The sequence below is a fragment of the Apodemus sylvaticus genome, chromosome 10, assembly GCF_947179515.1.
Source record: "Apodemus sylvaticus chromosome 10, mApoSyl1.1, whole genome shotgun sequence".
Lineage (NCBI taxonomy): Eukaryota > Metazoa > Chordata > Mammalia > Rodentia > Muridae > Apodemus > Apodemus sylvaticus.
In genome coordinates this window covers 25,035,465-25,047,815 of record NC_067481.1, presented here as the reverse complement: position 1 = coordinate 25,047,815, position 12,351 = coordinate 25,035,465, and the positions used below count along the sequence as shown (strand labels likewise).

The following is a 12,351-nucleotide window of genomic DNA, read 5'->3' as shown; positions in this document are numbered from 1 at the left end:
CAGCTCGGTGCCAGTTTGGCTCTGGCTCAGCAGGTTATTGGACCCTAAAAGGGTCACTCTCAAGCCAAGCAATGGTGAGGCACAAATTTAATCCCAACCCTGTGGAGACAGGGCCAGGCAGATCTCTGTGAATTCAGGCCCAGCCTCATTTACATAGTGACCTTTAGGACAGCCAGGGCTACATAGAGAAACCCTGTCTCAAATAAAAAGTCATTCTTTGCTTCCTTTCCTAAAATGTTGCTAATACTGTGGAATCTTTGCCCGCTGAAATTATGGGCAAGACGGGATAACAATGAGGAACCTGGAATCTGGGTATGAGGGTGTACAGCCATGCTGGGGGCTTGAGGCCAGCCTGAGCTACACAGAGAGACCCTGTCACAAAACATGAACAAACAAAAAAAATTCCCCACAACAAAAAACATGGCCGGGGCTCTGGAGGTGCCTAACGAGCAGAGTGGGGGGCCATCTGTGGCCGGAGGACTAGTTCCCCCTTCTCCACTCAGCTCTCTGTTCAGAGAGCAGAGAGATAAACCTTGCCAAGTTCCAGTGTCCTAAAATAAAGTCGGTTTTCTGTGTTCTGCTTGCCTGGAGCCCGTGCGCTGTGTGTCCTCCTCACTGTGGATTCTGAGAGGTGATCGCTCATTCTCTGGTCACCTCATCTTCTGATAAGGACTGCGAGCAGTGAGGAAACCTTGTATCCTTCCATGAACATCACCAACACTGGCAGGGCTCCCATCTGCACACTGAGGACGACAGAACCTGGCTCAGGAAGGCAGCATGGGTTTCTCTAGCTAGGAATGACAGCAGAGGCCTTTAATCCCAACATTCCGGAGGCAGAGGCAGACAGGTCTCTGTGAACACAAGGCCAGCCTGGTCTACAGAGGGAGTGTATGTTGGGTATGGTCTACAGATCCCACCTCAAAAAAGGAGGAGGAAGAAGAAGAGGAGGGGGAAGAAAAGAAACCTACTCAGACTGTGACATAAGTTGTAAAATGAAGTAGATTTGTTGTTTGTTTTAATTGATTATGGATTGATTGAGACAGGGTTTCATTATGTAGTCCATCTGGCCTGCTGCGTGGTAAGAGCCATGACCAGGCTGGCCATGAACTTCCAGAGATCTGCCTTGCATCTGCGTCCTAAATGCTGGGCCTGGAGGCATGTACCACCACCAAAATGAAGATTTTTAAAAAGTCGTACATTTCTGAGGCAGTGCATAAATATGTTTCCCCCCACCCCCTGGCCCCTTTTGGACTCTCAGCTCATTTCACTACCTAGAAAATTCAGAGGAAGAAGATAACTGCCAAGCATGGGGCACAGGCCTGGACTTGCTATCCGAGCACTTGAGAGAAGGTAGAGGCAGGAAGATAAGCGTTGAGGCCATCGCCAGGCGGTGGAGGCACACGCCTTTAATCCCAGCACATGGGAGGCAGAGGCAGGTGGATTTCTGTGTTCGAGGCCAGTTTGGTATACGGAGTGAGTTCCAGGACAGCCAGGGCTACACAGAGAAACCCTGTCTCGGAAAAAGAAAAAAAAAACAAAAAAGAGCCAGAACCCTGATCTAGAACTTTGGTTTTTTTGTTTGTTGAAACGAGGTCTCTGTTGGGAACTCCTGGCTATCCTGGAACTCTCTGTACAGACAAGGCTGGCCTCAAACTCAGAGATCCACCTACCTCTGCCTCCTGAGTGCTAGGATTAAAGGTATAAACAACTATACCCAGCTCGGGTCTAGGACTTTAAGAAGCAAGGGTTATTTTTATTATGTGTATATGTACATCTATGTCAGCATACCACTCTGTTCTGGTGCATGAGGGGGCTGGCGCAGGACTGGAGTTACAGGCAGTCTTGAACCTGTGCCATCTCTTGTGCCACTCCCCAGCATTCCCAGCTTTGAGTTGGGGCTTCCAGTATCCAGGCTGGCCTTGAACTCCATATGTAGCTGAGGTTGCCCTGAACTTCTGATCCTTCTGCCTTCCAAGTATTGGGATTACACTGTGTACAACCCATGCCTGGCCAGATTTTGTTTTTGTTTTTTCCGAGACAGGGTAATCTCTGTATAGCCCTGGCTGTCCTGGAACTCACTCTGTAGACCAGGATGGCCTCGAACTCAGAAATCTGCCTGCCTCTGCCTCCCAAGAGCTGGGATTAAAGGCGTGCGCCACCACCGCCCGGCTTCCATCTCATTTCCAAGCCAGCTGCTCCACTCGGATCTTCCGAGATTTTAACGTTTGCCCCCCCCCAGAACGGTCTCCTCGGGTTTTCAGACAGGGGTCTCCAAAACCACGTTGGATGTTTTTTGTTCTGACAACCCTTCCTTGAGGTTTTCTCACGTGCTTGCTACAGTACAGACTGAGCCAAGCAAGATTGGTCCCGCTCGCTTGTGCTAATGCCTTTTTTGTAAAAGTAGATGCATATGATCTTCACAAATGGATGACAAAAATATTAGGATTAGGTCCAGACTACAATGGAGGAAATTGAAACACCAGTGATTAGGGATTTGCGGTGGCACTGAGAAAAATCTCTTTGTTTAGCCTGCACTCGAGTGCTTACTCCATGAGAGCGAAAGCGGGGTAGTGCTTGCTTGCTCTCTGCTGTCAATATTCCCTAACACTTCTTTCGCTAATTTTCTCCCAGCTAATTGAAAAGCCTAGCCGTCAGTGACGACTAGGCCTTGCAGGCCAAACCCTCCTCGCTCCGCCTGCGCGACTTAGCGTGACTTCCGGCCGTCCAGATAACCACGTGATCCACGTGATCACTGCGCATGCGAGCCGGGAGTCGGACTGAACCATTTGGCCGAACGAAAGGGGTGCATCTTTTGTGTTTTAAACTTTAAAACCGATTCTCGATCTTGACCATCTATGATCACGATTTTTTTAGAAAGGAAAAAAGTGATGTGAGATGGAGGAAGATGAAATAGCGCAGCGGAAATGCAGACAATCGTGGGCTGGGGCTTGGGCTCTCCCCTTCGCAGATAATGGGAGGAGCCCGCGGCCCACAAGCTCTTTCCTTTCGCTGCTGCGTCCGCAGCCATGAGGTGAGCGGCTCGGGCTCTCGGTTCCCGGCCGATAGGGCCGACAGGGTTGGCCAAGCTTGGCGGGAATCGGGGCCGGGATCCCAGATGGCAAAGGGGAGAGGGGAGGCGGGCGTGGTGCGGCCGCGCCCGGAGCGCGGGGAACACGCACGGCCTGGGCCTAGGGAGGGCGGACCGCGGGACGCCAAGGCACGAGAACACCTCCCGCGGGCGCTGCTCTCCCCCTGGCTCGCGTCGTGGAGCACCACGCGGGGAGAGCGGCGGCGACTGGGAAATGAGTGGCACCTTGTCGCCCTGGAGCCCTGCGGACCTCTGCCGTGTAATATGGGACAAGTCTCGGGCAATCCCCGGCCTCCGAGTACGGAGGGTGAGGGGCCAGGTTGGCCTCCACCCGAACGGCTGGACGGCGTTTATTTATATGAAAAGGATCCCGGGAAGCAAAGAGCTGCGCCTGTCCTGGGTAAACAGGCTACGTTACAGCCCTGATCCATTGGTGTCTGGTCCTTAACATTAAAGTCTTAACAGAGCCAAATAACCCGGAAGAGCTTAAGCTCCCCCGCTCCAAACTATCCACCTTGGCCACGTTCATTGCCCTGGTCTTGGGTTTGGATTTAAGACCTTGCTTTGGAAATAGTTATTAGAGGTTAGGAAAGGGGTAGCAAAAATTTTTATGGCTGGAGGGTGTATTTGCCCTTAATGGTAATATTGTATGCGTATTGGTGTGTATTTTTTTGTTCAATTTCTTAGGACTTTTGGAGGACAGATATTGCTTGGAGTGTTAGTTGTTGTTTAGATGTGGCTTGCGGGGCTTAATAGTGCTTTCTGTGTACCCCAGTATGCTCAGGCTACAGAAGAGGCTTGCCTCTAGTGTCCTCCGCTGTGGGAAAAAGAAGGTCTGGCTGGACCCCAATGAGACCAATGAGATCGCCAATGCCAACTCCCGTGAGTATGATCCTTCGTCCTCACCACCTCCCTACAAGGATGGAGAGGTGTGTGAGTGTATGTGTGTGTACTATTTGTATGTTTGCATTACTGTATGGGATGCAACCATCCAGTGATACAGTAATAAATTATAAGCAAAGTGAGTATTTTATAGCTGCATGGAAATTTTTAAAAGATACTTGAGGACTAGAAGATACTGGATGAGGATCTAAGACAGAAGCTTGTTAGTATCAGACAGGTGGCTCCCAAGTACCTCTTAACCTGCATTTCAAATACACCAATATGCTACGAAATATTTTTTTTTAATAAGTATTCCAGGATTTCAGCTTCTTTTGAGGATGTTGGGTCAAGGATAAAAGCGTGGGTTTTGTGGCTGGCACTTTAACTAAACAGGTGTGTTGTGCTTTCCCAGGTCAGCAGATCAGGAAGCTGATCAAAGATGGGCTGATCATCCGGAAGCCTGTGACTGTCCATTCTCGGGCTCGCTGCCGGAAGAACACCTTGGCCCGACGGAAGGGCAGGCATATGGGCATAGGTGAGTGGTCTAGCCTTTGACCCTGCTTCTGAAACAGTGGGTACAATGGTAGAGCACTTGGTTGGCAAGCTTAGGACACTGGTGATCCTTTTCCCCCATCTTGTGCAGTTGCTCAGTGATGCTGTCTTCCTTCGCAAGGACACAGCTGGCACTAGAACTGAGTTTTCTGATGGGGGAAAGATGTCAACATTAAGTCCCTATGTTATTGTGATTGTGCTGGGGATTACGCTGGATGCTGTAATACTGGGGGTTGGAGGGCTGGCCCAGAAGTCGGGTGTGATCATGCAGAGGATGTGACATTTGGCCCCAGCACTCAGGGCTCACCTGTGCACGTGTTCCTTCACATGGTTTTGGGGAATGACTTTTAGAGCCATGTTTTAATCAAAGGGATAAGGGTCATAATACTACCTTTTGTCCTGCCACATCCTCATGCTTACAGAGTAAGAGGACAGTAATTTCCAAGTTTGAGCTAAAGCCCTTGGATCTCAATTTCAAGGCCAGCTTTGGTGCTGTCCCCCAGCCCCGAAAGGAAAAAATTGTTATGTTTGTATTTATTGAAACCGTCTCCTGTACAGCTCCAACCGGCCTTGTGCCAGGCTGTCTGCCTCTGGAGTTTGTGTTCTCAAAGAAATTAAGTGTTTGGAGTTAGTGTTTCTTAAAATGAAAGACAAGTGAGGGAAAGAGAGCCCAGTTGTCTGGCGATTGACTTGAAGCTTAGAGTCTCATTTCTAACTCAGGGAAGAGGAAGGGTACTGCCAACGCTCGGATGCCCGAGAAGGTGACCTGGATGAGAAGGATGAGGATCCTGCGCCGGCTTCTCAGGAGATACCGGGAATCCAAGAAGATTGACCGCCATATGTACGCCCACCCCTCGGCCCTGTCTTCTCATCCATCTCTGAGTGGGAATCCTGCAAGGGGGGGGGGAGTATAAATCTAGCAGGTTGTTTTCCCTTTGTATTATCAGTAGCCCAAGATTTGACTTGGCCGGGCAAGTTGTGTGTAGGAGCTGCCCCAAAGTCTTTGCTTGGGAATAGTAGTCCCCATAGTTACAGATTTGGTGGCCTTGGGGAGAGGACCCACCCACAGGTCCTTTTGTTCACCCGTTTCTGGGCATTGTCCCTGCAGGTATCACAGCCTGTACCTGAAGGTCAAAGGGAATGTATTCAAAAACAAGAGGATTCTCATGGAGCACATCCACAAGCTGAAGGCCGACAAGGCCCGCAAGAAGCTGCTGGCGTAAGTTTCTTCAGGAGTGATCTTGGGGCTGAAGAGAGATCTCGGAGTAGGAGCACTGTGGCCTAGCCTGGCGGTGGTGGCACACGCCTGTAATCCCAGCACTCTGGGAGGCAGAGGCAGGTGGATTTCTGAGTTGGAGGCCAGCCTGGTCTACTGAGTGAGTTCCAGGACAGCCAGGGCTATAAGTAAATAATACTTTAAAAATGTTAGAGGGAATTATTTTGGCACAGTGCTGCTGAACATCTTCACATACTACCTTTAGTACTGTTTGATACTTGGGGCAGCTGTCATACCTGCCCCGCCCATCCTCACCTATGTAGGTGAGTCAGGAGCTGCTGTTTGGACGGATAAGGCTCTGAGGGTTTAAAGGTCTTGGTGTGTCTTCCCAGCGGTTCATCTGTGCCCAGACTGATGATCTTTCTCTTCTTGCACTAGTGACCAGGCTGAGGCTCGCAGGTCTAAGACCAAGGAAGCACGAAAGCGCCGGGAGGAACGCCTCCAGGCCAAGAAGGAGGAGATCATCAAGACTCTGTCCAAGGAGGAAGAGAGCAAGAAATAGAGCTTCCCTGTCTGTACATAGTGGCCCGGCCATGGCCTCACGTGGATCAGTCATTAAAATAAAACAAGCCTTTGTCTGTTGTCTTCTTTTAGCAGTTTTGGCTTCTGCGTCTTAATGATTCAAAGTCCAGAGCTGTCCACACAAACAGGGTTATCAGCCTAGGATTTGGTTTCAGGGTGGTATTGGGACTGAGGGGGTCACCTTTCTTTTGAGGCAGGGTTTCTCTGTGTAGCCCTGGCTGTTCTGGAACTCACTCTAGACCAGGCTGGCCTTGAACTCAGAAATCTGTCTCCCCTGGCAAGGGGTCACTTTAAGTGATGTATCCATTCTCCAGAGTGGCCAAGTCCTTCAGTCTGTTTGAAGGTTCTAGTCCCAAAATCTAGCATCATTTAGCTGTGTGTGCTCTGCTGCTTGGCTTTAAAGATTTATTTATGTTATGTATGTGAGCTCTGCATGCACACCAGAAGAGGGCAGCGGATCACATCACAAATGGTTGTGAGCCACCGTGTGTTTGCTAGCAATTGAACTCAGCATTTCTTTTTATTTTTGGTTTTTCAGGACAGGGTTTCTCATGGCAGGCCTGGAATGAACTCTGTAGACCAGGCCTCCAACTCAAAAATCTGCCTGCCTCTGCCTCCCAGTGCTGGGATTAAAGGCGTGTTCCACCACTGCCAGTTGTTGATCTTAACCACTGAACCATCTCTTTAGCCCGAATTTACTGTTAGCTGTTTTTTTTTTTTTTTATTGTTATATATTTACATTTCAAATGTTACCCCTTTCTGGTTTCCCCTCCAAGAGCTCCCTATCCCACCCCACCCCCTTCCTCTTGCTCACTAACTCACCCACTCCTGCTTCCCTGCCCTGGCATTCCCCTATACTGAGGCATCAGGCTTTCTTAGGACCAAGGACCTCCTCCCTTAGAGGAGGCCATCTGCTGTATATATATGCATCTGGGGCCATGGGTCCTTCCATGTGTACTTGGTAGTTTAGTCTCTGGGGGTACTGGTTGGTTCGTGATGTTCCTCCTATGGGGCTGACAGCTCGCTCGGCTCCCTGGGTCCTTTATCTCTTCCATTGGGGACTCTGCTCAGTCCAATGGTTGGCTGGGAGCACAAGGTTTTAAATAACTGCTGTGAGCTGAGTAGCACTTATTACATTGACCCCGTAGTCTTCACACTATAATAAAGCAGGGTCAGCCATGTCCATATTGTGACTGGCAGGAACATGGGCAGAGGTAGTTAAGACTGATTCCCAGGTCCTCAGATGATTTCCAGGTCTTTGGTGAGGAAGTATGGTGATTTAAGATGTCCAGGAGCTCTGAGTTTCCTTGGATTACCAAGGAAAGTTGGGTCCACCTTAAAGCTTAAAGCCCTTTAGAAGCAGCTCCTTTCGAAGGAACTTTGGAAAGGAGGTAGAGGAGGCAGGTGAACAGGGGCACAAGGACCAGTAGACCCCGCAGGTCTGCTTCATCTTTATCCATCTTTATTCTGGGCAGGGAAGAAGGCTATAAAGCCCAGATACAGAAGCACGCAGCAGATCTTCCTATGGCCAGGTACAAAGCCTGGCACACAGAGCAGTTGGTTTCTGGACTCTGTCCTTTGTAGCTGCCTGCGTTTGCTAACTTGGGCTTTTCCTATAGGATTTCCCCAACAGTGAGGCTTCCAAGGCCTGGAGGAGGAGTGGCCTTGCCATAATCTCCAGCCCAACACCGAGGGCAATGGTTAGAGACTGCCCATCCCGATAGGGACCGCAAAAGGGGAATGCAGTGATCCAAGCACTGTATTCACGGTTTCATTCCAAACCAGAAGATGGTGCTGTTCACACACTCACCAGAAGATGGCAGTGTTCACTCACTCGCTTGTAGACTCCGTCTTTCTGATTGGTTGACATTGGGTGATGTTTGAAAGCTTATGATGATTTTTTATTATTATTTTGTTTTATTTTTAAGGCCTTATTTGCTTTTATGTGCATTGCTGTCCTGCCTGCATGGATGTCTGTGTGAAGATGCCAGGTCCTCTGGAACTGGAATTATAAACAGGTGTGAGCTGCCATTTTGGGAACTGGCAGCTGGAAATTGAACCTGGGTCCTCCGGAAGAGCAACATCTGAGCCAGCTCTCCAGTCCTATGAATGTTTGTTCTTTTGTTTGTTTGTTTTTTGTTTTGGGGGTTTTTGGTTTTTTGAGACTGGGTTTCAAGCTGGACAAATGGCTCAGAGGTTAAGAGACTGCTTTTCCGAAGGTCCCGAGTTCAAATCCTAGCAACCACATGGTGGCTCACAACTATCCGTAACAAGATCTGACACCCTCTTCTAGTGTGTCTGAAGACAGCTACAGCATACTTACATACAATAAATAAATAAATCAGAGAGAGAGAGAGAGACAGGGTTCCGTGTAGCTCTGGCTATCCTGGAGCTCACTCTATAGACCAGGCTGGCCTTGAACTCAGAAATCCACCTCTCTCTGCCTCCCAGAGTGCTGGGATTAAAGGCATGCGCCACCACTGCCCGGCCCTATGAATTGTTTAATGTCAACTTGCCAAAAATTGGAATCAACCAAGTAGGAAACCTCCCCTGAAGAATTCTGATTGCCTTAATAATAGCTGTTAGGAAGACCCACCCACAAAGGGTCTAGATAAAAAAGGGCCTTGGGAGAAGGTCAGTCACTCCTTTGCCTCACTGATCTTGCCATGTGTCACCAGGTTAATTCACCCTGCTGCTGCCACCTTCGTTGACGACAGAATCAACGCTTCCAGGCTCCCATCACTGACTTCGAACCAGTGGCTCTCTAAGGACTAGGTTCAGAGCCAGAGCAGGACTGCTTAGGCACCCAGCCTTCCGACCCAAGCCAGTCAGACAGCAGCACTCTCCAACGGTCTCTGCTTCCGTTCCCAGCCCCAGGATTCTACCTTGAGTTCCTGCCATGGTTTTCCTTGGCTGTAATCTGTAACCCAAATAAACCCTGTCCTGGCCCAAATTGTTTTAGGTCACATTCACACAGTGACAGAGAAGTAAGCTAAGAAAGATACAGGACGTAATAGATAGGCTGAGGGGTCTCCTCATGATAGACGGTGCTCTGCCTCTGAACTGTTCTCTATCCCACTGTCATTTTTTCCTCACAGCCACCCCAAGCCTAGAAGGAACATCTCTCCTATCGTGTGGGTTCTGACACTTTTACAGGAAAATACATGAAGGGAGTCTAATTTTCAGGGGGCTTCAAGCATAAAGGATCCCTAAATAGGGCTGGGAAGATGGCTCAGTGGTTAAGAATACTCACTGATTGTGGGGCTGGAGAGATGGCTCAGCGGGTAAGAGCACTGACTATTCTTCCAAAGGTAATAAATTCAAATCCCAGCACCCACATGGTGGCTAACAACCATCCATAAAGAGATCTGATGTCTAAAGACAGCTAAGGTATACTTGCATATAATAAATAACTAAATCCTTTAAAAAAAAAAAGCAGTGATTGATCTGTAATAGGATCTGATGCCCTCTTCTGGTGTGGTGACCTCATATACATAAAAGTAAATAAATAGGGGCTTGAGAGATGGCTCAGTGGTTAAGAGCACTGACTGCTCTTCTGAAGGTCCTGAGTTTAAATCCCAGCAACCACACGGTGGCTCACAAGCATCTGTAATGAGATCAGATGCCCTCTTCTGGTGTGTCTGAAGACAGCTACAGTGTACTCACATATAAATAAATAAATAAATAAATCTTTTTTTAAAAGTAAATAAATAAATCTTAAGAAGGAAGGAAGGATCCTTAAGTAACTGTTGGATGCACTCCAGGCCCTGGGAATCTGCCACCTTAGCGCTGAACCATAGCTCTGCAGTATCAGGTGTACTTAGCATGAGTTCCAGCCCCAGAGCCACCTCCCTCAACCCTTCCAGCCCCTAAAGATGGGCCCTTTCATTCAAGAGTATGTGACTTGGGCCTGAGGAGATGGATAGCCATTTAGAGCATTTGCTGCTATTCCTGAGGACTTGATTTCAATCCACAGAGCCTGCAGTGCTCTAGGCACCTGAAATTCCAACTCTAGCACCTTCTGCACTTCCTTCACATCCACTCAGATCTACACACACACACACACACACACACACACACACACACACACATTAAAAATAAAAACAAGCGCCAGGCAGTGGTGGCGCACACCTGTAATCCCAGCACTCTGGGAGGCAGAGGAAGGCGGATTTCTGAGTTCGAGGCCAGCCTGATCTACAGAGTGAGCTCCAGGACAGCCAGAGCTATACAGAGAAACCCTGTCTCCAAAAAAAAAAAAAAAAAAAAAAAAAAACCAAATCCAAAAAAACCATAAATAAATAAATAAATAAATAAATTAATTAATTAATTAATAAATTAATAAAAACGAGCACTTGGGAGGCAGAGGCAGGCAGATTTCTGAGTTCGAGGCCAGCCTGGTCTACAGAGTGATTTCCAGGAGAGCCAGAGCTACACAGAGAGACCCTGTCTCGAAAAAACCAAAATAAATAAATAAATAAATAAATAAATAAAATTTAAAAACAGCAAATCTTTTAAAAAGTATGGCCTAGACAAGCATGGCGGCCCATGCTACTCTGGCACCCAGGAACCTGACTGCTCCAAGTTTGAGGCCAGCTGGAGCTACACAGCAAAACAGAACAAAAGCATAGAACTATTCCCATCAGATAATTTCATATACCTTTCCAAGGGCTCACTGTCTCCCAGGCAAAGACCCTGAAAAAGGCCAACTCATATTCTCTCTCTTTCTTTTTGTTTGTTTTCAAGACCGGGTTTCTCTGTGTAGCCCTGATTATCCTGAAACTTGTCCCACAGACCAGGCTGACCCTGAACTCCGAGATCCATCTGCTTCCATCTCTAAGTCCTGGGATTAAAGGTGTGTACCGTCACCCAGCTAGCCAATTCATTTTCTAGGTAAGGAAACAGAGGACCCAGGGACTTCCCAGAATCTCAACATTTTCTAGTTACTAGTCCCACGGAAGTCCAGCTCTGGGTTGCCAGCTGTGGGTATGACTCAGAGTAGTGCCACGGCAGAGCCACGGGGCAGGACCACAGGGCAGAGCCACAGAACAGAGCTACAGATGCAGGCTGGGAGCTGGAGCCGGGCTGGGAAAGTGAGGCTGGCTTTGGCCTCCTCCCTGGTGGCACCAGTGGGGAGACAGGGATGGGCTATGCCACCCCCTTTAAAACAAAAGACTGAGTCTAGAAGTGCACAGCTGCCTTCCTTGAGTGTCTCAACATGTCCCCAGTTGGTCCCAGCCCTAGAGGACTGGGGGATGCAGGACGCTGAAGCGAGAGGACTAGACTACCTAGGTGGTGAGATTTACACAAAGAACCTCACTGCCCGAGTCCCCCGCATGTCCAGCATCTATTACCCTGTCCTTCTAGGCCTCCCCCATCTCTGGTTTCTACCTTTTTCTTTCTGCATTTCCCTTGAACTCGAGTGGGGTGTACTAGGGAATCTCAGGCTGAGGCAGAGGGAAGAGAGAAGGGCCGTGTAGGTCAGAGATGGCACTGGCAGCAGATTTCTGGGCATCCCCAGGCCAGTAGGGCAACTGGTCCAGATCCCCGAGAACAGGCATGGAGGAGGGTAGAGGCTACAGTGGGGACACCAGCTGTTCCCAGCCCCTAGGCTGGAGCCTGCTGTCAGCGGCTCAGCCACCCGAAAAAGCTGCTGTGCTCAGCAGTGCAGCAAACAGACTGGGGGAGGGGGTCCGGGCCAGCTGCTGGCTGGTGGCAGACACTGGGTATGCAGAAGCCTTGAAAGGCTTGAAGTCAACAATCTCACTTGTCTCTAGTGAGTTGGGAGCGTCCATTTCTGGAGCTCCGGGCCCAGCCATCTCAGGCTGCTCTCATCTCTCATGGTGACTTAAGGCACTGAGGGACACAGGGCAGGGCAGTAAGATGTCAGGTCCCTGATTGCTTGGCAGTCCTGGACAGGTCTTTAGTTTTCAATAGGCATCAGTTTCCCTAAGGGTAAAAGGGGTGAGTTGTCCTGTATAAAGTGGATGACTTCCCCTGGCTGTCCTGCAACGCAACTCACTCTGTAGACCAG

The 12,351-nt window shown here is 49.1% G+C and overlaps 1 protein-coding gene across 1 annotated transcript; it reads left to right on the top strand.

The window, feature by feature from the left end:
• The first annotated feature begins 2,919 nt into the window (after window positions 1-2,919).
• Rpl19 (ribosomal protein L19) lies at window positions 2,920-6,372 on the top strand. Its single transcript, XM_052196444.1, has 6 exons — window positions 2,920-3,031; window positions 3,864-3,970; window positions 4,383-4,505; window positions 5,243-5,363; window positions 5,631-5,741; window positions 6,177-6,372. The coding sequence occupies exons 1-6, from the start codon at window positions 3,027-3,029 to the stop codon at window positions 6,298-6,300; spliced, it is 591 nt and encodes a 196-aa protein (XP_052052404.1). The 5' UTR covers window positions 2,920-3,026; the 3' UTR covers window positions 6,301-6,372.
• The last annotated feature ends 5,979 nt before the right edge of the window (window positions 6,373-12,351 follow it).